Source organism: Hylobates moloch, unplaced genomic scaffold (genome assembly GCF_009828535.3).
Source record: "Hylobates moloch isolate HMO894 unplaced genomic scaffold, HMol_V3 SCAFFOLD_8, whole genome shotgun sequence".
Lineage (NCBI taxonomy): Eukaryota > Metazoa > Chordata > Mammalia > Primates > Hylobatidae > Hylobates > Hylobates moloch.
In genome coordinates this window covers 44552578-44579167 of record NW_026652283.1, presented here as the reverse complement: position 1 = coordinate 44579167, position 26590 = coordinate 44552578, and the positions used below count along the sequence as shown (strand labels likewise).

General features: G+C 56.9%; 1 protein-coding gene across 16 annotated transcripts in view; it reads right to left on the bottom strand.

The window, feature by feature from the left end:
- Window positions 1–243: 243 nt before the first annotated feature.
- Window positions 244–26590, bottom strand: part of PTPRF (protein tyrosine phosphatase receptor type F) — a 97588-nt gene continuing 71241 nt past the window's right edge. For 3 of the 16 annotated variants that reach the window (XM_058442371.1, XM_058442370.1, XM_058442372.1), the window contains 24 exons: window positions 25781–26086; window positions 24921–25114; window positions 21747–21773; window positions 20307–20424; window positions 19651–20229; window positions 18838–18935; window positions 18399–18652; window positions 18220–18313; window positions 17363–17581; window positions 16853–17007; window positions 14305–14420; window positions 10991–11023; window positions 10080–10177; window positions 6355–6478; window positions 6009–6184; window positions 5168–5287; window positions 4713–4867; window positions 4346–4631; window positions 4061–4239; window positions 3698–3824; window positions 3340–3465; window positions 2928–3082; window positions 2689–2824; window positions 244–1992 (listed from right to left, as the gene is read on the bottom strand). In XM_058442371.1, the coding sequence (XP_058298354.1) occupies window positions 1924–1992; window positions 2689–2824; window positions 2928–3082; window positions 3340–3465; window positions 3698–3824; window positions 4061–4239; window positions 4346–4631; window positions 4713–4867; window positions 5168–5287; window positions 6009–6184; window positions 6355–6478; window positions 10080–10177; window positions 10991–11023; window positions 14305–14420; window positions 16853–17007; window positions 17363–17581; window positions 18220–18313; window positions 18399–18652; window positions 18838–18935; window positions 19651–20229; window positions 20307–20424; window positions 21747–21773; window positions 24921–25114; window positions 25781–26086 (3944 nt within the window). In that variant the 3' untranslated portion in view covers window positions 244–1923. The remainder of the gene's footprint in view (window positions 1993–2688; window positions 2825–2927; window positions 3083–3339; window positions 3466–3697; window positions 3825–4060; window positions 4240–4345; window positions 4632–4712; window positions 4868–5167; window positions 5288–6008; window positions 6185–6354; window positions 6479–10079; window positions 10178–10990; window positions 11024–14304; window positions 14421–16852; window positions 17008–17362; window positions 17582–18219; window positions 18314–18398; window positions 18653–18837; window positions 18936–19650; window positions 20230–20306; window positions 20425–21746; window positions 21774–24920; window positions 25115–25780; window positions 26087–26590) is intronic. The other 13 variants (XM_058442374.1, XM_032160492.2, XM_058442378.1 and 10 more) reach the window with 9 other exon arrangements.

Genomic DNA, 26590 nt, shown 5'->3' with positions numbered 1-26590 from the left:
CAGCCTAGGGTGCTCTTCACATGCATTGGTGGCTCCGGCCTGGCTGGCTCTTGGTGGCCTGGTTTTCAGGGTTTATAACCACTTCTTTCTGAAAGTGGGTAGCCATGCCAGGAGCCTACACTGGCACAAATACTTAGGATACCCTCCCTGTCTCCTCAGGAGCAGGGAATCTCCGGAACCCATCCTAGCTACTGATTTGGCCCAGACTCTTTGGTTCCAGAAACAGCTGAGACAGAGGCCTGGTTTGTAAGAAATCTGATTATTCAAATTTATTACCATCAAGAATTATGCAATGATGCTGTAGTTTTTCTTAACAAATAGAAAACAGACTGTGTACAACAGTGAACTCTACAGCACTAGCATCCACAAGGTAAAAATGAATGTTTCATCATCCAACATTACCAACCCTGGAATGTTGATCTTGACTTAGCCTAGCTAGGTTTGGGGACGTCGGCACCACGTCCCTCAGCTAAAACAGCTATGCACCCTTCCCCGCCCCCACTTACCTACCTAGATAGCGCTGCCCAGAGGAAGAGGCCCTCTCCCTGCCCCTCAGCAAGCTGGGATAATAAGGACTGATTAGAATACCATTGATAGAAGTCCAGTAGTCTTGCCACATTGGTTTATGAGGGCATCTTGGAGTGGAAAAGAGCGATTATCGGGGACTTTGAAAACAGCTGCAAACCAGGGAGGAAAATCATCTGGCCCCTGCTCTGAGGACAGACATGTGCTACCAGGCCCACTGGCCTGGACCTGAAAGGCCAGCCATGCCCCCGCTTGGCCCTGAGGTGCATGGGGTGTGGCACACACCCTGATCTGTGCTATTCACCTTGGCCACACAGCCGGACCCCACAGCCTACAAACACCACGCCATACTGCAATGCTGGGGACCAAAGCCAGGCTCTGTGGACCCAGGTCAGCCGGCAGCTCCCTTGGGAACCCCAGGCACACGGAGCTGCTTCCCCTCTTGAGGGTCTGAAGCAGAAGCCAAGGGCTGACTTTTTTTTTCTTTTCTTGGGTTTTTTGTTTTTTTTGTTTTTTTATTTTTGTGGTTTTTTGTTTTTGTTTTAACCTTTGCAAACACGATGGTGATGAGGAATGCCTTGCCAGGCTCTCCCAGACACGTCTGTGGTTCTGGGCTGTGAATGTTAAACACACACTGGGATAGACGACCAGGGATGAGTGTTCCCTATCTTCTCCCCGCCCACCACTGTCAATGTGGCCTAAAAAAAGGCTTTTAAGGGAAAACAAAACTTAAAAAAAAATTGAGTTTCCCTGCATTTAGCTGAAACAGGATCTCGTCTGAAGGGCTGGAGGAGCAGCCGGATCAGTGCTGCCTCCCGGCCCACGGCCGAGCCTCCGCTCAGGCTGGCGGCCCCAGCTCCGCACGAGGAAGGCAATGTTCTGTCCTTTAGCAGAAGTCACACAAAATAAGGATCCAAAGTGAACTCAAAACAAACAAACAAACAAACAAACAAAAAAAAACAAAATGAACCCCAACCCCTACAGTGGCCCATTCTGCAGATATGGATTCGCAAAAGGAAAAATCAGAGGGAAGAGGCTAGAATCCCTCAGTCTACCCCACTTAATGTATTAAAAAGGAGGCTTTGCCCCAACCCCACCCCATGAGAAGAAGCATGAGAAACGTGGGAGCGCAACAGAGAGCTTGAAGCGGGCTCCAGGTGGGCCTGGTGGACAGAAGGGCCACAGTGCCTGCCTGCCGGGCCACCCACTTGCCCAGGGATGTTCTAGGCTCTCTGATTGGTGTGGCAATGTTCCTGAAACGCTGTGATCCCCGTGGGCTGTGCTCTGCCAGTGACAGCATCTGCGCAGGAGGGCTGGACGATGGTCGGTATGGCTCAGAGGAGCTGGGTCCCCTCCGGAGCCCCACGGCGGGGGTGGCGGAGGAGAGGGGAGTGGTAGTTACGTTGCATAGTGGTCAAAGCTGCCGAGGTACTCCAGGGCTGCACGGTAGCACAGCTGATACTGGTCCTGCCAGGACAGGGGGCTGGTCAGTGTGGGTCACGCCAGTGGACACCCCCAGTACACAGCTGACACTCACACTGCAGCCATGGGCCATGGAGTTAGCCTCTGCTGGCCAAGAGCAGGTGCTGGACCCTGGCAGCTACATCAGGCAGTGTGCGGGGGAGCCTGAAAGAGCCTCTGAAGGCTCATCTCTCTCCTGTCATTCTCCCAGGCCCTCACATCTACCTGCCTTCCATCTGCCACCCCAATCATGTTTCTCTGCTCCTGACTGGGCACCCCATAAGGATTGCTCTGTGTAACCTTGCCCAGAGCCAGGCACTCCACTGGGGCTCAGCAGAGAGCTGCCGAAGGAAAGAACACATCTTACTCATCTCTCCCGAGCCCCCAGGCAGCACAGGCAATGGTGCAGTATTTTTGTTTTGTTTTGTTTTGTTTTCAGCAACAGGGTCTTGCTCTCAGAGTGCCATGGTATAATCATAGCTCACCGCAGCCTCGAACTTCTGACCTCAAATGATCCTCCCACCTCAACCTCCCAAGTAGGTAGGACCATAAGCACACACCACCATGGCTATCGCAGGCCACGTGAAAGGCTGGCAGCATGAATGAATGCACATGCCTGTGCGCATCAAACTGTAGCTGAAGCCTAGGGTTCCCGGCAGGGCTGCTGCCAAGGCCCTGGCCCTGCAGGCTGGTCTGTGTTACCTCTGTCTGCACCATGGCAGGACGCTGTGTACGCAGGGTCTTCACGGTCTGAAACATGTCGACCACGCCCTCGTAGCGCATGCGCTCCAGGACGATGCTCAGAGTGATGAACACCCCGGTGCGGCCCACGCCAGCACTGCTCAGAAACACAGTTGCGTCAGGAGTCCTGCTTGCCTCACGCAGTGGGTCTGCCAGGCCTTTAGGCCCGCCCACCCAGCCCTCCACGGGGCCAGTCCCACCTGCAGTGCACCGTGATAGGCCCATCCTGTCCAAACTGCTCCTTGGTCTTATGCACCTGCCCGATGAAGTCAATGAATCCCTCGCCTGTCTTGGGTACGCCCTGCTCTGGCCAGTCTGTGAACTGGAACTGCCGGATTGTCCTTGACTGCCCATCCTGGGAAAGGTGGATGGGGGACATGATTAGAATTCGTGCCTTAGGCTGCCACCCCTCTGGACTAGACCAGGGTAGTTCCATGACACAGGCGTGCATCTGTGTCACTGCACCCGAGGCCACTAGGGGAGATGTGCTCACACCCTAATACCCACCCCCTGCCTGAGATTTCTGAAGCTTGAGCTAGGTACCACGCAGGCAGCCACCCACCCTGCATGTGGACAGGCAGCGTTATGGACACATTCAGTGCACTCACTCACCCGGGCATCCGTGACCTTGAACTCACGCAGGATATACTGGGGCATGTTGTACTCAGCCATCGGGTCAACAACAAAGTACTGGTAGCGAGCGGAGCGCTCTGCTGGCCAGTACTGGTGGCATTTCTCCTGTGGACAGAGGGTCGGGCCCCCATGATCAGGTGAGAAGGAATGGGGGAGGGGTGCCAGGCTTCACAGGATTCTGGGACAGATGCCTCAGGTGGTAATAACGGGTGCCTGAGGCTATGCTGACGAGTAGCTGGGGTGTGAAAGGAGACAGTAACATAGGCGGCAGCTCCCCCAAGGGTGGCTGGTGTTCTCCCAGGTATGACAGGGGCCCTGGGGGAAAGGGTGGGCTCACCCTGCCCATCTCCCGAAGCTTGGTCAGCATGACGATGATGGTGGAATTGTGCTCCCACAGCATGCGCCAGAAGTCCTCGGTGCTCTCTGCCAGAGGCCCCTGTGTAGCTATGTAGGCCTTCTGCTGTCTGGGGTGGACACAAGACTGGACATGCTGGAAGTGCTGCTGCCCCCAGAGTCTCCCCTTAGGCTGCCTGGCCCCTTGGGGCCCTGCTCAGATCCCCTCTCCTCCAGGAAGTCCTCACTGCTCTACCCAGCCCTCTCAGGTCTTCTAGGCTGGCCCTACTCTGCTGCCCACCCCCACCAGCCAGGCACAGGCCTAGGCCCCTGTAGGGCACGGTGGGGCAGTGACATGCATGCTGACCTATAACCATCCAGGAAGCTGGCATTGATGTAGTCAGAGCCCTCCACACCACGGATGGGCTGCAGACACACACGGGTCAATTCGTAGGGCATGATGTTCACCAGCCGGTTCTTGAACTTGTTGCAGGGCAGGTTGGCGCTGATGAAGCGGGACGTGTGGGCCTTGGAGCTGGCCAGCAACTATTGAGAGGGAGGGGTTGGTCAGGCCAGGCTTCCTGTGGGTGTGGGGGTCATCCGCATGGCCCAGTCTAGGCCCTGGAGCCAAGCAGGCCCACCCGAGCCCCACCTTGAACTCGAGCTCCATGGCGGTCACACTCTCCCCTGGAGGCACTTGGCCCAGCTTCTGGATGTGGGCGTAGAGGTTGCGGGCAGGCACCTCTGTGTGGCCGCACGTGGCAGCCTCCAGCAGCGCCTCATGGATGAACACGTACTGGTCCTCCGTCTGCACCATGTAGTTCCTCTGTGATCGCATGCAGGTCACGTGGCCATAGATGTCCACCGTCTTCTCGTGCTTCATCCGCTCCAACATGGCATCAATCACGATGAAGCAGCCGGTGCGGCCCACGCCCGCGCTGCAGGACACGGGCTCAGCTTGAGGCACAGGCGCCCCCACCTCCCACCCCACCCCTCTGGGTGGCACTGTGCCCTCTCACCTGCAGTGCACCACCATGGGCCCTGCGTCTAGGGGGTTGCAGGCCTTGACCCGTCGTAGGAAGGCCAGGATGGGAGTTGGGTACTCAGGAACTCCATGGTCTGGCCAGGCCATGAACTGAAACTGACGCAGCTCACGCTTCTCACTGGAGCCACTCTGGGGGACAAAGTGGGGACATACTGGTGACTAGGAGTCTGCCTGCCATAGAATCAGGACAGAATGACCAGATGCTGAGGCCAGACCCGCCACTTCCTGATGGGACTCAGAAGCCACACAGGGTAGCCTGAAGCTCCTAGCACTGTTCCCATAACATGGATCATCACACCACACTCACTCACACCTGAGCCTCCGACCCTCCAACATCCAGGCTCAAGCTTCCCCCCGACCCAGCACACCACACCCAGGCCACTGTCCTTACAGTGTCCGGGTAAGATATGCACTGGGGAAAGGCTATACCTTGTGGAGTGCGAAGGTGCGCACAGTGTATGTGGCCAGCTCCACTGTGTCCAACAGGGTCACCTGAATAAGGCCATAGGTCTCGGTGCCACGGGCTGGCCAGTACTGATCACATTTTACCTGCAGGGGGATGAGCAGGGCAGGCTGAAGGAAGCCCACAGGCTCAGACGGGCAGAAGCAGGGTGGAGGCTGGTCTACTCCCTGGCTGTAGCCTTTCTGGCTACAAAGCCCCCCAGCCCTGAGCTCTCAGATCCATTGCCCTCTGTCCTCCACAAGCCACATCAGGTCCTCAAGCTACGTCACCACCCTGCCCTAGCTAGTGGAATAAGGGCCATAATTGAAAATTATTTATTCAAGGCCAGATCGCACCAGGCACATTTTCTGCCAAATTTACCCGTAACGTTTATGTGCCATTTTCAAGCTCTGTAAATTTGACGTTCCAGTCAATGCTTTGCAGTCCAAAAACAGATAACAGCAGCTCTTTCCACTAATTAACTTAGGAGATGTGTTAATGCCCCAGGAACACGCCAGCATCTGGGGAACACATGAACACCCCGGGAACACGCCAGGAACTGGGGAACACATTAACATTCTCAGAAAATGACAGCATTTGGTGAAACACATTAACATCCTAAAGAACCCACTAGCATCTGGGGAACATGCTCTATCCCAGAAACACCCCAGTATCTGGGGAGCATAATATCCCCAGAAACATAATAGCATCTGGGGATCCCTTGAGCGACTTCCTCCACAGAAGAAAGCGGCACAGAAGAAGGTGCCCTGTATCACCTTGTGGCTGGGCATTTCCCACTCGCCTCCTGGCAGGGCCCTGCAGCCTCACCCGGGACTTCTCCTCCAGCCGTGTCATCATGACCACAGTGGCCGTGCGCTGTTCCCACACCATTCTCCAGAAATCGCCCATGGTCTCGGGCAGGGGACCCTGCGTGGCGATGTAGGCATTCTGCTTGCGGTAGCCATCGATGTAGTTGGCATTGATGTAGTCACTCCCGGGGACACCTATGGATAAGAAAAGAGGTGGGAGGGCATTACTGCGGGGTCCCCAGCCCAGCCCACCATGCCTCAGTGCACCCCTGAGACTCGTGGACATCCTCTGTAGAATGACATGCTGCCCTAGCTAGCAAGGGGGAGGAGAGCAAGGGGACAGGAGGGGCACCCCTTTGGCTCACCGTCGATGGAGGTAAGGATGACTCGAGAGTGGTCATAGGCGATGACATTCGCATAGCGGTTCTTGGGCTTGTTCACCTCCAGGTTTGAATTCTCCCACGTGAACTGCTGTCCAGGGTCGATGGACTGCAGAGAATGGAGAAAGCGGGTGGGGTGGGGTAAGAGCCAAGGTTGACCTGCTTCTCCTGCAGGGGACCCAGCCTTCCCGGTGATGCTCGCATCCTGCCTTCACTCCACAGGCCACAGCCAGGCCCTCTATCTCGTGGTGCCAGCCATGGAGCTCACAGGCTGCCACATCACCTATCAGAAAGTGATGGACTGGGGACTCCTCTGACTATGGTACCAAATCCCCTTGCCTGGTAGAGTGGTCTGAGCTGGGTTAGGGGCAGGAGAAGGGTCTCTCGAAGCCCTGCACTCACCTAATGAAATGAGCCAGGACAGATGGAAGGGATGGTGGCCCCTCTCAGGTATTCCAGGATCCCTCCCTGCTTGGCTCTCTTCCTTTCTGGCTGCTCCTTCTCTGTTTCCTCTCTCCCCCCTGCCCTTCCCATGGGCAGGACACAGAGCTCCTCCAGGGTTCCTTCTAGGCCCTCTTCCCTCTCTACAACCTTTCCTGGGTGACCTCATTTGCTCCCGATTCTTACACCATATGCTGGAGCTGCCCATAACCTCAGCAGCAGCACAGAGCTCTTCCCTGAGTACCCAGCAGCCTCTCTGACACCTCCACTGGGAGGTCCTTCAACCGCAGTCCTTTCAAAGCTGAGTTCATCAGCTTCCCCTTCAAACCTGGCGCTGCTGCTGGGACTCCACCTTAGCGAAAGGCACCTTCACCCCTCGGTGCCAGGCCAGAACCTAGAAGTCAACCTCAAAATTCCTCCGGCCTCCCCCAACCCCGCCCCGCCAGTCTCCAGGTTCTGGTGCTCTCCCACCCCCTCAGCTCTCTCCAACCTGCTGCCACTGCCCTGGGCCAGGCCACCCCAACTGAGGCTCAGCCTCTTCCTGCCTCTTTCCTCTTGTCCCACTCTGACCCCCTCAGCCCCACAGCCAGAATAATCCTTCCAAAACGCAGATGTGAATATCAATTTCCTGCTTAAAGGCCTTCTGTGGCTCTTCATCACCTCGGAGAGCAATAATGGTAATAGCGAAGCGTTAGTGAGGACCCGCGGTGTGCCTGGCACCGCTGTGAGCACTTTGCATGTATTCCCTCCTCAAATTCTCCTATGAGATAGGTTCCATTATTATCTTCACATTTTCCAGATGGATACGATCTGAAGTTTTCAGCATAGCACGCAATGTCCTCCATATGTTGTCCCCAGCCTCATTACTCTCCACAGTACCGCGTCACTGCTTCCGTGAGACCCTGCAGCACACCCCACCCCTCGGGCTGCTCTGGTGCTGTCAGCCCACCTTTTGCATGCCTGTCGGTCCTATTCAACACGAGGGTGTGCTGTCAGAGTCACATATTCAATGCTGATTATCTGTCTGCATGTGCTCCCCACGACTGGGTTCCCTGAGGGCATGAGTCTCCATATCCCCAGCACGAGGACTGGCACATGGAAAATGTGTGATCAATGACTGACAGAATGTTAAAGACAACAGAGCAGGCCTGGTGCAGTGGCTCACGCCTGTAATCCCAGCACTTTGGGAGGCTGAGGCGGGCGGATCACGAGGTCAGGAGATCGAGACCATATTGGCTAACATGGTGAAACCCCATCTCTACTAAAAATACAAAATTAGCCGGGCGTGGTGGCCTGTAGTCCCAGCTACTCGGGAGGCTGAGGCAGGAGAATGGCATGAACCCAGGAGGCAGAGCTTGCACTGAGCCGAGATTGTGCCACTGCACTCCAGCCTGGACGACAGAGCGAGACTCCGTCTCAAAAAAAAAAAAAAAAAGACAACAGAGCTATGGGGTCCTAGGTGAGGGAGAGCCCACGGCAGCCTTGGGGAGCCTGCAAAGGCTTCCTGGAGGAGGAGGGTCTTATAAGGAAAGTTCTGATCAGAGGAGGGAAGCAGGTAGAAGATGGAAGGGGACTACTGTGAGCAGAGGCCCCACAAGCCCAGATAGGGAAGCAGGGCTGTGCTGGAAGGAAGGGCAGGTGTGGGACATGGTACAAATGAGTGTGGGTAGAGGCCATGGGAGGCAGGGAGCCCACCTTACAGGCTTCGTGACCCGAAGCCCAGCCTTGTATGGAGCAGTACCCCAGGGGGGCCCTATAGGCAGAGGGAGCACGGTTGCTGTGCCGCAGACATACTCATCCATTTGCCTGCCAAGCCCAGCTTCCTCTTTGGAAACCTGGCCCACAGCCCTTGGAAGGGCAATCTTTGAGCCCTAGGATGCATCCCCCAAACACAGCTGAGGGTGGACATCAGAAGGGGCACAAACTCACAGGTTACGCTGAGCCAACCCCTCTCAATTGCCTGTCCACCAACCATCTACTGAGGCCAGTGCCAGGTGCTGAGGAAACAGCTGTGGACAAGGCAGAAAGACAAGCACAGGCTGCTTCTTAGACGAGGTGGAAGAGGGGGAGGTCTCTCTCTTTTAAGTAAAAATACTCTTTTTTAAGAGTATTTATTTTATTTTATTTTTTTTTTGAGAGGGAGTCTCACTCTGTCACCCAGGCTGGAGCGCAGTGGCATGATCTTGGCTCAATGCAACCTCCGCCTCTCGGGTTCAAACGATTCTCCTGCCTCAGCCTCCCAAGTAGCTGGGACTACAGGAATGTGCCACCATAGCCGGCTAATTTTTGTATTTATAGTAGAGATGTGGTTTCACCATGGTGGCCAGGCTGGTCCCAAACTCTCGACCTCAGGTGATCCACCCACCTCGGCCTCCCATAGTGCTGGGATTATAGGCATGAGCCACTGTGCCTGGCCAGGAGTCTCTTCTTTAAATCACCTCCTTCTCTAACAAATCCCCTTCCTAGATGGGCAGCCTGGGGATGCTCAGAGTCACCCCCACACCATCTGTGGGTGGGAAACCCTCAGACTCTTGAAGGCTGAGCCCCCAGCAGGCTCCTAGGAGTTAAGTCCAGAGTAAGGTGAACGTGTGGAGGGCTCCGAGCGGGACTTGTGCAGCCTGAGCAGCCGGTCTCGAGGCCCTGACTCCCCCTGTGAGCTGTGGCATCCTGAGTACATACGTGAGCACATGCATGTGCAGAGCACAGGGCAGTAGGCAGGCCTGGGTTTGAATCCTGGCTCCACTACTCATCAGCTGTTTGACTCGGGCAAGTCACTTCCCCTCTCTGAGCCCGTTTCCTCATCTGGAAGATGGGATAATAACAGTCCCCATTTCTGAAGACTGTGGGGGGACCAAAAGAGATAGTGCATGCCAAGTGCCCAGCCTGGTGCTGGCCTGCAGGATGCTCGATAGATGCCAGCTACTGTGGCTGTTATCACTGATCTATGTCTGTATGCCTGTGACCTTGTGTCTGCCTGTGAGCACTTGAGCACGTGTCTGAGTGTCCAGACCCTGGCGTCACTCACAGCCGTTTGAAATCATCTCCTAAGGGTAACCCCAAGAAGATGCTGGGCCAGGCTATGGCCAGACCCAGCATCTGAGGCACCTGGTTCCCAGCTGACCCTTACTACTGCCGACCCTCCTCTCTGTGCTCCTGAAAAAGCTGGACCCCTGCTTCCTCACCCACCACAGCTGGGACCTAGGACAGGACAGGAGCTGGTTTGGGGTAGGCCTGGGCCAGGTACATGGTAGGGGGCGGGAACGTCTCACCTCGTACTCCTGGGAGAACTTGAGGCCATCGTTGGCTTTGAGGCGTTCAATGTTGTCCGCCAGGTCGGTGATGGGGATGGGTGGGTGGTCTCGCATACCTGGGGGAGGTAGGGCATACACAGGCAGCGTTAGTGTGAGGCTTGAGCAGGGTGGCAGAGAAAGCCCCAACGCATGTATGTGCACATGTGAACATGTGTGACCATGGAGCACTTGGAACTGGTGGCATGGAGACAGCAGCACATGCGGCGACAGGGATGGCGGAGGGTGGGAGAGGACAGAGGGCGGTGTTGTGCCATGAGCACGTGGAGCCTGTTTTGGTAGTGGGGTGCTGAGTGGGGGCACTAGGCCCTGCCTGACAGGTCTCTCAAGATGGAGGAGAGGCTTCCTTCCTCCCAGGAGGGGTGGGACGCCCAGGTCAGTGGCAGCAGACGTGACGGGAGCTGGGATCCATTGCGCCTGCCTGTGGACAGCCCTCCTGCCCCTCAATGGTGGCAGTCGCCATGGGAGACTCACGGCCATCGTCATCCCGGGCACCACGTGTGTAGATGGAGTGGTCACGAAGTACAGACACAATGGAGAGAGAAGCAGAGATCAGGAGGGGGGTGTGAGACAGAGGAGAGGAGATGAGAGGTAGAGGCACGCAGAAGGAAGGGTGTCAGACCGGGACTGGAGGCCAGAGAGGCAGAACAGAGATGGGGCCAGGGGGAGAGAAAACAGGCCTGGAGGAAGCAAGGTGGGCAGAGGGGAGGGTGGGGAAGGAAAAAGGTCAGGAGACAGTGGGATTGGGGGAGAAGAAAGGGAAGGGGAGAGAAGAATTCAAGGAAGGATGGAGGCGATGGGGTAAACAAAAGGAGTGGAAACAGACACAGAAGCCAAAGTATCCCCCAAACACGGGAACTTTGAAAACTAACTTGAGGTATTCGGGCAACTGGGGACACTGGAACCTGCAGAGAAAAAAATAAACAAACAAACAAAAAACAACGAGGCAAGAAAAGAGAGCCCGTTAACTTTTTCTGCTTACGGCACCGTCACACGCAGTGGAGGTGCCGAGCGGGCTTGCGAGGGACTGGCGGAGAAGAGGATGGGGCGGTGAGGGGCTGGGGCTGCGGACAAGTTCCGTCGAGGCTCCTTCTGTCTCCCAGTTAATACAGGCGGGGTGTCCCATCCCAAAGGCGAGCACTTCTAAACCCTGGCGGCCTCGGCAGCCTCGGGGGACTCTATGACTAAATAAGTCCAAATATGACTAAATATGATTAAATAAATCCAAACCAGCCCTGCCCCTTTTGGTACCAAAATTTGGCCTTGGCAATTTTCAGATGATTTCCATGTTGGAAAAAAGAGCCCTCCTTCTCAGATTCCACACCCTCTCCTCTCCCACTGTGCCCTGCTCATTGCCTCCTTCCCAGAATCTTTGAAAGGGGTTTCTCCACTTTCTCAGCCCCCACTTGCCACGCTGCTCACTGAAACACTTCTGCCCACAGGACGTGGCCACCACCGTCTCTTCAAAGCCCCATCTGCCAAAGCCAACGGTCCTCCCACTGGGTGAGTGTCCCCTGCCCTACCTCATTAAGTCGTCTCGTCCCTTGCACAACTCCCCCGACCCTGGCATCAGGGACACTGCACTCCTGCTCTCTGGCTGTGGCTGCTCCTTCTCAATCTCCCTAGCTGCTCTCCATCCATCTTTCCTTAACGCTGCACCACCTTCCCTGCCCTGGGCTCCTTTTTGGTCCCGGTCTCCTTCCAGCCCTCACCCTGGGAGAGCCCATCTATTCTTAGGCTTTGACTACTACATGCTCCTTGGCCCCTCCCACAGGGCTTCAGCCCTGATGTCAGCTCAGAAGTCCTCAGACCCACAGACCCACCGGCCCCAGGACACCCCTACCCCCTGCTCATTCAGCCAGCAACTGCAGAGCCACCCTTACCCCTCCCCACGTGGACTTAAGCCCAGACTCTGCTGTCCTCACCTCCTTCACGTTTCCCAAGTCTGTCCCCTCTGTTCCCACTGCCACCTTTCACTTGGTTGGTGGCCTTTTAAATGGTCTTCCTGCCTCAATTTCTCCTCTCTAATCCAGTCTCCTCAAGGAGCCAGAGTGACATTTCTAAAGCATGGCTCTGACCATCTGGCTCCCCTGCTGAAAACCTTTAATACCTCCCTGGCATCCTCAAGAAAAAGTCTAAGCCCCTTAGCCTGACATTCAAGGTCCTTTTGACTGGACCTCTGCCTAGTCCTCCAGTCTTCTCTTGGCTCAGTATTTCCCCAGCCCCTAACTCTCATGCTGCAGATCCCCTCAGGTGCTCATAATTTGATGCACATGCAGTCTGCCCAAGCTTCTGCACAAGCTTCCACTGAGGAGCTCTCTCCCACCCTTCTTTTCCAGACCAATAACCACATGGCTCAGCATCCCATCCCCAAAGAGGCTTCTCTGCACTCAGGTCCCAGCATCCTGGTGCTTGATTCTTCAGAGATCTAATCATGCTGGGTTGCAATAGCCTGCTAGGTCTGCCTGGCACACTCTCCAGACATATGCTCATGAAACTCAGTCACCATGTTGTGAGGAAGCCCAGGCCACCTAAAGAGGCCTCGTGTTGGGTGTCCCAGGCTGACAGCCACAGCAAGGCTCAGAGCTGGCTCATCAACCACCAGTTACATGGATGAAAGAGGCTTTAGAGTCCAGGGGTTGGCAAACTTGGAATCCATAACAGGCCAGAGCGTAAATAGTTTAGGCTTTGTGGACATCTGGTATCTACTGCATCTATTTAATGGTGCCTTCATAGTGCAAAAGCAACCATAGGTAGGTAGCATATAAATAAATGGGTGTGGCTGTTACAGTAAAATTTTATTTACTTATTTATTTTTGAGACGGGGTTTTGCTCTTGTCGCCCAGGCTGGAGCGCAATGGTGCGATCTTGGCTCACGCAACCTCTACCTCCTGGGTTCAAGTGATTCTCCTGCCTCAGCCTCCTGAGTAGCTGGGATGACAGGCACCACACACCTGGCTAATTTTTGTATTTTTAGTAGAGATGGGCTTTCACTAGCTGGTCTCGAACTCCTGACCTCAGGTGATCCACCCGGCTCAGCCTCCCAAAGTGCTGGGATCACAGGCATGAGCCACCGTGCCCGACCAGTAAAAATTTATTTACAAAAACAGGTGGTGGGCTGTACTTGGCCATGGGCCATAGTCTGCCAACCCCTGCTTTAAATGACTGTAGCTCCCAGCCTTCAAGTCTTCCGGCTGAGGGCCCAGACTTTGTGGAATAAAGACAAGCTGTTCCTGCTGTGCCCCTGTCTGAATTCCTGCCTCACAAAAACCGTGACAGATAATACACAATTATTGTTGTTTTAAGCCACTAAGTTTTGGGGTAATTTGATATGCAGTAATGACCAGCTCATACATACACAAACCCTGTGTGTATGCATTAGTTCACTCATTCCTTCATTTGTGTGTGTGTTCATTTCACAGGCATTCAACAAGAACCCATCGTGCGCTGAATACAAGGGATGGGGGATGACAAGACACAGTTCCTGGCACCACAGAGCTCAGCGACTGTCACTGAGGTAATCCCAGCTCACTGTGAGAGGCGTCAAAAGGATTCAGAAGGAGGGAGGTTCCTGGAGCCAAGAAGACACCTAACCCTGTGGGGGTGTGGGGAAGGGGAGAGGTCTCAGCTGTGTCTGCTGGGTGTTGGGAAGAGTAACATTTCAGGGAGAAGGAACAGCTGGACAGCCCCGCGAGAGCGGCTAGGAGAACGGGCAGGTACGTGGTATGGTAAACCTGGGGTCAGCCTCCAGGATGGCTCAGGTGCAGGCACTTCATCTCCCCACGAGTGTCTGGTCAGGCATCTCCCACTGCTAACATGCCCCTCTTTCATGGGGAGGGGCCAGAGCGCAGGCCAGACACTGGCCACCCTGCGGCAGAGATGTGGGCTCTGGGAGGTCCTTAGCCCATATTCAGAGGCCTTGACTGAAGACAAGGGAGTGGCTAAGTGGCTTTGCCACCTGAGAGGGTCCTGGCCTGGGGCACCTGTCCAGCTGCAGGATATGGGGGCTCCTCAGTCATTCCAACCAAAGTGGATGAGCACAGGGAGAAGGACAGAAAGTAAGAAAAGGAGCAGGAACAAGTGCATGCGGCCCAGGAACTTCAGTGGCGACCCTGAGACCTGCAGAAGAGACCCACAGGCCTGCTACGTCTGGGCTGGGGGCACACAGGCCATGGGAGTGCCCTACCTGGGGTCTGGTAGTTGAGCCTCCGCATCTCCACAGGGTCAGAGGAGTGGGCCAGCAAGGAGTCCTTCAGTCCGATCGACTGCTCATCCTTAGAGGACGGGGAGTGGGTCCTTTTCCTAGAGAGACAGAAGGGAGGCTGGTGAGAACCTGAGGTCCAGGCTGAGACAGTGACACATGGCATGGCTGGCTGCCAAGGAGCCCCCATGTGCACGGCTGTGTCCTCCTACTGCCCCACCTCTTCCCAGGATCTCTGAGCGCGGAGGAGCCAGGGCCAGAACAGCCTTGACATGAGAGAACACAGGGCAGGGAAGGGGTAGGGAGAGCAGGAGTGTGGCGTGAGCAGAGGGGCAGTGCAGCAGGGAGGAAGGGGTTGCAGGGGCGGGCGGCTCCTTTGGATAGAAGGCAGGTCACTGTGGGACAGTGGCTGCTATCTCCAAGGCCACCCAGCTGAGTAGCAGGAACCACCAGGAATAAACATGCAAATGACACATAAAATACACAAACAGCACAGGAGACAGGGCCCCAGCTTTTTGGCCCTCAGAATATCAGGATAAATGCCCAGGGCAGCAGGGGAGGGACGGGAAAGGCGTCACCCCAGCTGGGCAGAGTCCTCTCTCACTGGCCTCAGTTTTCCCATCTACAAGGACAGGGTCAGAGACAGACCATAGGGTTCAGCTGCCAACAAGTAGCCAGAGGCTACTTGTGGTCTGCAGAAGCATGTGCTTGGGGAAAAAGAATTTCAGTGAGTGTGCTCAGGTGGGTACCAGGACACGCCTCTCTGCTGTTCCGCACAGTGACTGCTCTTTGCTCTGTGCGAGACTGTCTCTCGCAGCACTTAGGCAACTTCTCAGAGAACTGGGAGCCAGGTGACGGTTCTGGTGAGCTCTGTACGCTCAGGGAAAGCAATGCAGTCTGTATTATGCATGTGCCCCAGAGAAGGAGCATCTTCTGCAGAGTTGAACTGGCAAGAGTGAGACAGAACCTGCCTCCTCACACCAATGAGGACTCAGTCCTGAACCGGGGCGCCTGCTGAGCTGACTGGACAGTTTGCTGCTTAAAGCCATAGGCCAGGGGGCTTCTGGTCAAAGCGTCATCCCTCCCTGCTGGCCCAGGGATTAGAAGTAGAGGGGGAGGTGTGTGAAGAGAGAAGGAACAACTCCTACCTTTCTTGTTTACTAGGTCCCGAAAGACAAGCAAGGACAGAAGAAAGGAACGGTCACAGTTTCCACCAAGCACTCAGCCTTCTAATGACATGGGGACCCTGCAGACCCCTTATATGACACCCACGTGACATTCACAGGGAGGGGTCTACTTCTCTGGACAGACCCAGAATGCAGGTGGAAGTGGGAAGGATGAGTGTGTCTGCGGGACACTCCTCAGGGACCCGCCCACAGGTCCATCCACCCTGGGAGGAAGGAGTGGACTCTTTAGGAAGGAGCAGTGGGTCCAGGGTAGAGGCACAGGATACAGGCACTCCTGCATGGTGCAGAGATGTGCTCAGACACACACACACTAGCATATCTTCATCTGCCAGGTGCTCACTGACACACCTGTGGGCTCAGCCCAGTGCTGGGGGCTGAAGGCTTGGCACACGCAGGCCCAGCTGCGTTTGCAGTGGAGCATCACAGGGGACAGATGTGGGGCTGTGTAAGGAAGGGGTAGGGGCCAGGCAAGGCCTTGCAAGCACCAGGGCACGGACTTGAGGCCTGAACGATGAGATTGCTGTTGCCAGGTGGGCAGGGGGAGGGAGATCCGCAGAGGGCACACCCTGTGTGGGCCTGAACACTGAATGAGTTCAGTGTCGCAATGTCAGGAGTGTGGCAGGGGTCAGATTAGCCAGGTGTTTGGCTGTCAGGCTAAAGAGGCTGGGCTTTACGTGGGGAGCCATCAGAAGGTTTTAAAGTAAGAGTGACAAAGTTAAATCTTTGGAAATCCCTTTCAGGCTGGAAGGTGCACGATAGGAAGGGAGAGTCCTAGGGCAGGTGGTTGCCACTGCCGATAGGGAACTGAGTGGGAAAGACACACTGAGGCTGAGGCCGCTGTGGATGGCACGGGCACAGCAGGCCATCAGTCATGTCTGTTAGTGAGTATCCACGGCCTGTGGGCCTCCAGCTCGACCTCTCTAGGCCTAAGCAGGAGAGTAGAGCTGGGGAATCATCCAGGAATGGTGGCAGAAGGAAAGGACTAGAGGTAGGAGCTCAGGAGATGGCGGTGTCTTAAAACTGAAGAGGAGACGGACACACTCTTATCCACAGAAACACAGAGACAGACAGACGTGCCAGGGATGCACATGAGACAACCCTCTGAGGCTTTAGTTCCTCACGCCCAGGCTGCCGCAGAGGCTCCCTCACCTGACAGATGCAGGCCTGCAGACACAGGTAGGCACACACACTGCTCCTGCCCTTCCTGCCTTCCTGCCTTCCTGCTGAGCCTGAGGCCCAGGGTCCAGGATGCAAGGCTGCACACCCTCCACAGGCACCACACCCGGAGAAGGCCTGAAAGGCGAGGGGCAGGTGGCCGTTCCCGGAGCTCTGAGGGCAGTGCTCACCTTTTGAACAAGAGGATGGCGATGACAATGAGGATGATGAGGATGACTGCCAGCACGGGACCCGTCACCCACAGCATCTCCGGCTCCTCCTGCTGCTGGGCTGGTGTCACCTGGACCACGATCTCATCCGAGTAGGGGCTGGAGGCATAGCGCTTCTGTGGCCCAGTGGAGAAAAGCAGGCTGTGAGCTCAGCGTGAGAACCCCCCACCCTCTGCCTATCAATCCTGGAGAAAGGGCTCTGGGTCTGGGTTACCCTGGGCCTGGTCTCCCAGACCCTACAAGGTGGACTTGGCAGGACTGGGTCCCTGGAGCCACATTAGGTCTGGCCTCTGGGTCCCAGGGCCGTGTCTTAGGATCCCTGGGACAGATCTTGGGTCTTTAGTGCTGCCCCAGGATCTCGAAGCCCCCAAACTGATAAAGACCTGGGGTCCTGTGGTGTTTGAGACTGGCGTCGTCTCAGGCCAGGCCCAGGGGATCAGGGTGCTGAAAGCCAAGCCGGCTCAGGCAGACCTGGTCCATGGGTTCCTTCAAGGAGGCAAGCACAAAGCACTGGTAGCTCAGATCCGGAGACAGGGGCCGGTTGTAGAAGCCCCGGTAGTTCTTCTTGTCCCCCAAGGTGAAGGTCTCGGGGAGCACATCCAGTTGAGCAGCCACATACGGCTTCAGACGCTCTGCCTGCCGCCGCCGCCGCCGCTGCTCCTCTCCACCTTGCTCGATGGCTTCTAGAAGCTGGCAGAGCGGAGCACGGGGGTCATGCGGGGCCTTGGAGCATGCTGGCCGGCCCTGGGGCTATGGCCTGGGATGTCAGCTCCCTGGGTCGAGATCAAGGCTCACCTTCCGTGTAAGAGCCCACACCTGCCCAACCCACTGCCCCTACAGAGTAACAGACACCGCGAAGCCACTCCTCCCCACCAGCCCATGGGAAGCAGCCCTGTGAGTAAGCTGCCCCACCCTCCCCACCCTCACCAGGTTGTTGCCACACTGGCTATGAGAAAGGACTGAAGGATTTCAAACTTCCAGGGACTCCTGGCTATAAGGCTCACTAAGCCCTCCATGGCTTCTAGATCTGCGAGGCTCTGCAGTGTCTACAGGGCTTGGCATTCTCTAGACCTGCAAAGGCATCTCCACGACATCCCACCCCAGGGATTCTTCGTAAGCCCTCCGGGAGTTCTGTCAATACTCCCAGACGGTTTCCTCAGAGTCCCTCTCTCCAGTGAGGGGCGGGCTGCCAGCCAGAGCAGCCAGGAGAGAGATTTCAATTTGGGGAGTGAATCCGAGAGTCACTGGCACAGTGCTCAGGGCAGGAAGGCCACAGCCGACCACTGCAATGGGGCTGTCAGTGTCCCCCCCATCCCCTCCCCAGGTACCTCGTCCAGCTCCAGTTCCTCGGGTGTGCTCCACCTTGGCGTCAGCATGCTCCCGCCCACACGGTCAATGGGCACCACGACGATGTAGAACCACCTGGGTGGGCAGGGCAGGAATCAGGACTGTCACTGCCGGTTACCTCCAGCCCTGCCCCGCCTCCCCCGATACCTCGTGTGCACACCTGACAAGCGAGGGGTCCTGCACATGGGGCATGGAGAGGGCGAAGCGGCCGTCCTCTATGTAGGCAGAGGCGGGCAGCGGCTTGTGAGGCAGGAGGTCGGGGGCCGTGCGGATGGACACCAGGTGCTGCAGGCCCCCTGCGCTGCTGCCACGGTTCATCAGCACAAACGAGTACTCCGTGTTGGGCTGCAGGTCTGCGATCAGCTTCCGCATCGAGTGCCCGTCCACCTCCACACTCTGCCCGTTGTACAGAATCTGTGGGGGACGGGAGGGGCAATGCCTTTGGGTGAGGTTCCCTACCACGGGCTGCAAGGCACAGTGCACGGATACACAACCACAGTCCTGCTCCACAGCCGGATGCACATGGGTTAGGACTGGAAAGACAGCACCCAGCAGGCCTGTGTGTGTGCCAGGCTCAGCTGGCCGTGGCCCTTACTCACCTTAAAGGGCACAGCTGACTTATAGGAGTCGGGAACCTCCCAGCTGAGCAGCACAGACGTCTTCATTGCAGCCGCCACCCGGAAGTTCTTGGCAAACACTACAAAGGCATAAAGAGAGAGTCAGCTCTGCTGGGTATATGAGGTGGAGTGAATGGGCTGGAAGGGTGGAAGGTGAATGGCCAGGATGAGACACTGGTTGGGGAACGGGGGGTTGAAGGATGGCTGCAGAGTACCAAGCGCCCCACTCCCAGCCAGCTTCAAATGGCACAGTTGAACTCCCAGCCCAAGCTCTTCCACAGTGAGCACCAAACAGGGCGGGGGATGCCACAGCAACCAGGGTCAGAATCTCCAGAAACGCGAGTGTAAAAGCTTGAGCCGATGGACACCAGGCCAGAGTGATCAGAGGGTCAGTGGGTTTCGGTCATGAGAAGCATGTGGCCACATAACAGAGCACGGTGGAGCATGTTCACTAGAGGTCGGTGGGTCATGGCCCCAAGAGATTAGTGTCACACACCAAAGATCAGGAGGTTGCACACCCAAGAATAGTGACACAGTCAAAAGAGATCAGTGAGTAAAGGTCACGAGAGATCAGAAGGTCATACAGCAGAGGTCAGTAGGTCAAGGACAGCAGAGGTCAGGCACCACATTTTTGGTGCCCATTCACTAGAGGTTAGTGGTCACGGTCATGAGAGATTGGAGGTCACACACCAGAGGCTGGTGGATCACAGTCGCCAGAAGTCAGTGGCTCAAGGAGAGCAGAGACCCCCAGATGCAGCCACGCTTGGGAAGGGCTGCCATGTCCACAGCACACACCTTGCTCCACCGGCATGGTCCGGGACTGGATGCTGGGGCTGAGTGGGCCAGAGCCTTTGCTGGTCCATGCGCGGACCTTGATGTCGTAAGTGGTGTCTGGCTTGAGGCCAGTAAGGGTAAAGCGGGTGTCTGTCGTGACGTTCTGCAGCTCCTGTTGGCTGTTGATGTCTCGGAACACCACAGTGTAGCTGGTGATGCGCCCGTTCCTCTCCGCCAGCACTGGCGGGTCCCAGGCCAGTTCTGTGGTAGACGTGGTCAGTCCTGTCACACGCAGGTTTTGGGGGAAGCCGCTGGGCAGGTCCTCGGGGGTCCTGATCTCCTTCTCGAACTCCTCACCCAGGCCAGCCCGGTTCTTGGCAGCAAGCCGGAAGATGTAGGTGGTCCCCTTGTGCAGGCCGGTGACTGTGAAGTGCTGGTCATCCTTGCCGAAATCTATGGTGTTGGGCCGCGCCTCGTCGGCCCGGCAGTACTGCAGCCGGTAGCCCAGCAGTTCGCCAGGCAGCTCCTTGGGTGGGTGCCACTGGAGCAGCGCAGTGTTCATGGCCGTGGTGCTGATCATCATGGTGGGCCGGCCTGGGACTGAAGGACCACGGGCTGGGCTCTGGTGCTGCCCTCCTGCTGCCCCACCCTCAGGTCTGTCCTGACCCCTCACTCACCTGCACCTGTTGTAGTAACAATTTTGGGCTTGCTGCGGGCACCATCCCCCTTGGTGGTATAGGCAGCGACAGTAACGGAGTAGGTGGTCTCCGGGGTCAGGCCGCTGATAGTGGTTTCCTGAGGGAGGAGGAGGGGTCCGTTCCCATCACAAGAATGCAGGGAGAGGCCAGACCTTGTCAGGGACCTCAGGACCCTAGCCTGAGGGAGCCCCGGGGCACACAAGGCCAGGGGTTGTGGAAGGTGGGGCTGTACAATGGTGGCCTCTGCTGGAGAGGAAGCAGGCAGGTAAGATGCAGGCCTGGGAGGACCCCGCCCATCCCAGGAGCCGCACGCCTGGGGCAGACAGCTCATTATTCCTTTCAGACAAGAACAAAGGGCCAGACTGTTTCCCTCACTCCATTGTGCTGTGAACGGAGGCTGAGGATATAAACAGGGCACAGCCTCGCACGCACCCAGCACCTTGCGTGGCTCTTGGCACCCAAACGCACACAGCCTACAGCTCCTGCATAAGCAGGCGTAAGGCCACCTGTGGACACCATTGCATGCATGCACACACAGAGCAAGGTGGCGGGGCGGGCTAAGGTGCCATCCTATAGGACCTGGGCCTGGTCAGGACTCTGCTGCCCCCATATAGGCCACTAACTCTGTGAATGTCTATACCCTGCAATACCTCTTGAGAAAGGTGGGGGAGGGGCCAGGAGAGTAAGAAAACCTCCACACCTGGGGAACTGGCTTCCCCATCTGTTCCCAGTGATGCCTGAGACAGCAGCCAGGGCAATGTCCTCCCCCCTTGGCAGACCCTGCCCATATAACCATCTGCAGCAAAGGCATCACCTCTGGACATGCGGAGAAACACCATGGGGGGTCAAGCCACAGCACATAGAGAGAAGAGTGGGAAGCAGGGCAGGGACCACCGTGCAGAGGGAACAGAGCTGTCACCAACCCTGGTATCCCTCCAGCTCTGGCCTTGAGTGGGGCCCCTGCAGCTGCCACCACCCCCTCACGGGTCCCTCCTGCCACAGCTGGAGGGTCTCCCAGGGCTGGGGCTCCAGAATGCACCAATGCCAGAATCCGACTCTCCAGACCGCCCTCCCAGCCTCGGCCCTAAAGCAGGTGATTTTTCACTCCAGGGATCAATAAGGCCTAATGATTAGGATCGGATTTAACTCCATCCCTGTCTGGCCGGGGCAGGGGCCGGGCCCTGGTCGATCATGAACACTGGCCTCAAATTGCTGCTCGACAGGCAAGAAGTAAGGATTAGAGGAAATGCCAATCGCTGCTCAGCTCAGTGCTCGTGTCTAAACGCAATTTTCTCCGGATGTGACTGGAGCCCTGTGGATCTTGGCAGCGCAGGCTGGCAGGAAACGAGGGAGGGGAGGAGTGTCCCACGAGCCCAGCTTGACCCATGTCTTGTCCGCGTTCGCACACCTGTTACTTACATAGTCCTCGGACTCCTCTGGCCGCCACTGACCGCGGGAGAGGGAAAGAAAGGGAGACAGGATGGTGAAGGACTCTGACCTGGAGGGGGCCTGGCCTGGAAGGGACCTGGCCCAGGGAGGACAGAGGGAGGGCTTCTGGGCCTCGAAGTACCCATGGGGGTAGCACCCCAGGACAACTCCCGGTTCAAAGATTTGAATCCCTGCCTCACTGAGCACCAACTGTGTGTGCCAGGGCCGAGGAGGGTATGGAGACTGGGAGGGCAGGCAGCCTGCAGGGAGAGGACCCGCTGACAGAGGGCCCTAAGAACACAAAGCAGCTACAGATGCTCTGACAATTTTAGGCTTGCTGGGAGGGAGAGGCTGCCAGACGAGGAGGGTGGGTTCAACAGCTCAGGCCGACGGGAAAGAAGACACTGAGGGATGAATGGGGTGCTCCGATGCCCTGGTTTGCCTCGGACGGTCCTGGCCTGTGCTTGTTGCCATGGAATGACTATTCAGTGTCTCCTTCCACCCACCAAAGCATCCCAGATGTGATGATACATTATACAATCACCCCAGGCATGAGAAGCGTCCCAAAACAGTAAGAGTTGGGGGTGAACAGGGCACATGGCCAGGGTGGGCCCATGGGCAAGCTAGTCAGCAAGACTATGAAGGCTGTGAGTGCCAAGCTCAGAGCCTGGGCTGTAGCCCACAGGCACGGGAAACCACCTATACCCCTGTTCCTTCCTCGGGGTGTCTGAGAATTAAGGTAGGAGGGAATGTTTCGGGGCTGGCAGTGTTGCGGGCCTTTGGTGCATGTAGATATTCTAGATGGACAGGTGGAGGGACTGTGAGGTTTCCATTCTCAGGCCCCATGAAACATCACAGGGAGATGGTCCAGGATGTCTCCAAGCCGGAGGTACCTGGGGTCCTCCAGCCCAAGCACCCCCACAGTGCTGGTCTGGCCTCTGTCCACTCGCCTCCATGCTGGGTGGCCTAAGTTCCTCCTGTCCTGGGACACTCTGTTGGAAAGTCCTTGCAAGAAGCATGGAACAGAATAGGAGGAGACTCTGGACAGGTCCTTAGTGCACGGCCACTTTATAGGATGTGGCTGGGCCCACCTCCGTTCCAGTCTCCTTGCCTGGGGGGAGACCTGGGCTGTCCCAACCAAGCCCTGGCGTGGAGGTTCTCACATCACATGGACCCTGTCCTGCGCTAGAGGCAGAGCAAGAAAGAAGGGAAGGACAGAGGATGAAACCAGATGGAGATGAAGGGAAGGGGTCAGAGGAATGGCAGGGGGAGGAGGGAAGGAGGGAGGAGAGAGAAGAGAATGAGCAAGACAAAAACAGAGACTCCAAGAAGGAGAGAGAAATGAAGGCCATAAGAGGGGATAAAGGGAGGCAGGGAGATGGAATCAGACATAAAAGGAGACAGGTCTGGCTCCACACTTCTGGGGTGGGGGGTGGGAACACGCACCACATAGTTCTTTCAGGCCTGATGGGGGCCCTGAGCTGAGCAGATGGTGCTGCTGCGTGAAGGACAGAATGTGGTGCCCTTGACAGAAGCGCAGGGACAGCTGGGCCCTGTGGCCAGGCTCGGGACCAGGCCCCACTGCTCTCCCACTGGCGAGAAACAGAATGACCCAGTCCAGAGAGGGCTATGGAGCAGGCCTCCATCTTCTGTGTCCTCCGGGAGCCCAGACTCGAGTTACCCCCCATGATGGGATGTGTGAGACTAAATGGGCAGCGTCCCTGAGCCTCTGGCCCAGCTCCCTTCCGAACCTCTTGGGACCAGAAGGGGGCACTTGAAGTGGCTTCTCTGGAACCCCACTGGCCGCAGCTGTGGCCACTGGCCCCCTCAGAGAGGAGGGGCTGGGGGAACCCATTCCTGGGATGTTTCTGGGTGGGTGTGTTCACTGAGGCTCCACGAGGAGCCCTCAACCTGCCCCAGGAATGCAGGTGGGTGCACATGCCCGCCTCCTCCACCCCGGATGCCTTAGCACTAGGCAGGCTGACAGGGGGAAGAGAGCACCCTCTGGGCAGAAAGAATTTTGCTTCATATGGCTGAACCCAGCCGGAGGGGTGAGGCTCCTGTCTGTGTGGGTGACCCCACCCCTCTGCACAGTGTGTACAGCACTGAGTGGTACATGCACCCCTGCTCTCCACCCAGGCAGGGGTGAGGCTCGATGGGGAGGCCCTGTTCCTGGATGGGGAGACCTTGAGAGCACCACACCAGGTGTTGTGACTCTCCAGTAGGGTCTTTCGGGACGGGGCTCATGACAGCAACTGCGGCCCTTTCCTAGGGGTCCACAGACATGGCTTCTTATCCAAGCGCAGCCACCTACTTGCTGAATTATTCCATACCACTCTCATAACCTCCCAGCATTCCAAGTTCTTCATCTGAATAGCAACCAGTGTTCAGAATACCCCAGGGACCTCACCCCAAGCTCAAGGGCAGGACCATCTTCCCAGGAAGACAGACGTGCACAGAGGGAGGTGTGAGGCTGGCCAGCAGGCCTAGCTCTTGAGGGTGAACATCAGGGCTGAACTGTTCCCTGCAGGGCCAGGAGCAGGGCAACACTCTACTTGGTTACTCACAGAGCTCTGCAACAGCCACGGACTCATGGCTGTCAGTGGGGGAAGACAGCCCTGGAGCACTCTCTCTACCCTTTCTGTGGGAGGAGTGGATGCCAGCACAGCACTGTCTAGGGGGAAGGCACATCTCAAAACCCCGACCTGGTGAGGCACGGTGGCTCACACCTGTAATCTCAGCACTCTGGGAGACTGAGGCAGGTGGATCACCTGAGGTCAGGAGTTCGAGACCAGCCTGGCCAACATGGTGAAACCCTGTCTCTACTAAAAATACAAAAATTAGCTAGGCGCGGTGGCAGACGCCTGTAATCCCAGCTACTCGGGAGCCTGAGGAAGGAGAATTGCTTGAACCCAGGAGGCACTCCAGCCTAGGCGACAAGAATGAAGCTCCATCTCAAAACAAACAAACAAAAAACCCACACCCAAAAAACCCCAGCCTAACCCCTGATGCTGCAAAGCATCTTGGGTCTCACAACCAAGGAAAAGCAGTCACAGCACTGCTGAGGGCAGACAGGGGAAGAGGGACATATCTGGGCCCCAAAAGGGAGCTTGTGCATACTGGTCTGTGCTCACCCTGCCACCCCACCACCACCCAATGCTGCACCTGGGCCTCGGCTAGCATGACGTCTTGGATGATGGGGAGTCCACGGGGCTCGCCGTTCTCCAGCCGCACATAGGTGACCTGGTAGCCGCGGATCTGGCCATGCTGCTTGCTGGGGACAGGCAGCTTCCAGTAGACATGCACCGCAGTGGAGTTCAGCGGCTCTACCTCCACCTTCCGCGGAGGCCCGCTGGGCACTGGGGGTCAGGTAGAGAAAGAAGTCAGGCCTGGAGGTATCGACCCTGGCTCAGGCGGGCACAGCAAACTCGAGGGTCCTGCCTCAGTACCCCACTCCCCCAGGAAAGGCCCTGATATAGTTTCCTTAGATCATCTGTCCCTGGTGAGGCACATGGAAGGCTCCCTCTGCCCACTACGGGTAAGAGCCCAGGACTGGCCCTGCCCACCCCTCTGGCCCAGGCCTCTCACTTGGTGGGGAGGGTCGACACGGGGGAACAGGTGGAGGTGGGGCACCCGGTCTTTGACCACCCCCAGTCAGCACAACCTGTCCTGACTCCTCCTAGGCCCCAAATCATGCCAATGTCCAGCCAACGTGGAGTCTTGCTGATTCTACTTTGAGTACCTTTTACACCAATCTTCCCAATCTTGACCTTTCAAATCTTAGACAGGGCTGCTTCTCCCATCTTAGCCTGTGAAGGCTTCAGCTGCTTTGGAGACAGCCCCAAAGGCTGGGATTTGGGCCTCAGTTATCCCATAAGTGACATCCCTCCACTTTAGGCCATTACGCCTGAACCAGAAAGATGAGTCGACCTGGGCCTGTGTTCGGGAAAGGAAGGCCCTGGGGAGCTTGGTGGGTGGTGTCTGAGGCAGAACGCCTCCCCTCCCGTCCCGGTGGCACTGCCTACCGTCCTCATCGGTGCGCACCAGCACCGGGCTGCTCTCAGGGCCGGGGCCCACGTCTGTGTGTGCCCGCACCCACACCCGGTACTCCGTCCACTTCTCCAGGCCCACCAGGTCCCAGCTGGAGTGCTCGCGGCTGATGCCATCCACCACATGCCGCCCGCGGTCCTCGCCGTCCACCGCCTCGTAGGCCACGGAGTACTGGGTGATAACGCCGTTGCGGCTGTCGGCAGGCGGCGGGACCCAACTTACCCGGACCGTGGTGGAGCCCATGCTCACACACATCACCTTCTGGGGAGGGGCGGAGGGGGCTGGGGAAGACAAATGGGGGGGAAGCAAGCAGATGGAGGGTGGGGATCACAGGCACAATGACTGAGTCACAGTGGACTGGAGACTCACCCAGGCAGGCTACCCCTCAGGTGCTGAAATGGCATCCCAGGGTCCCTCCAGGCAGGCTGCTGCCACTCTCACCAAGGACGCCTGACTCCCTCTGACCTGCCTCCCTCTCTCTCCCTCCCTCTCTCACACACGCACGGTGATACACACACAGTATCACACACACTGACTCTCACACAGCCTCATACCCACACAGTCTGTCTCTCACACACACAGTGTCTCTCACAGCCTCAGTGCCTCACACACATCTCTCAGTCACACGCTGTGTCACACACACAGGGTGTCTCATACATATACTGTCTTGGTGTCTCACAGTGTCTCTCACACAGTCTCACACATATACATAGTGTCTCACACACAGTCTCCACATAAATATAGTGTCATATACAGTGTCACACATATACAGTGTCATATACAGT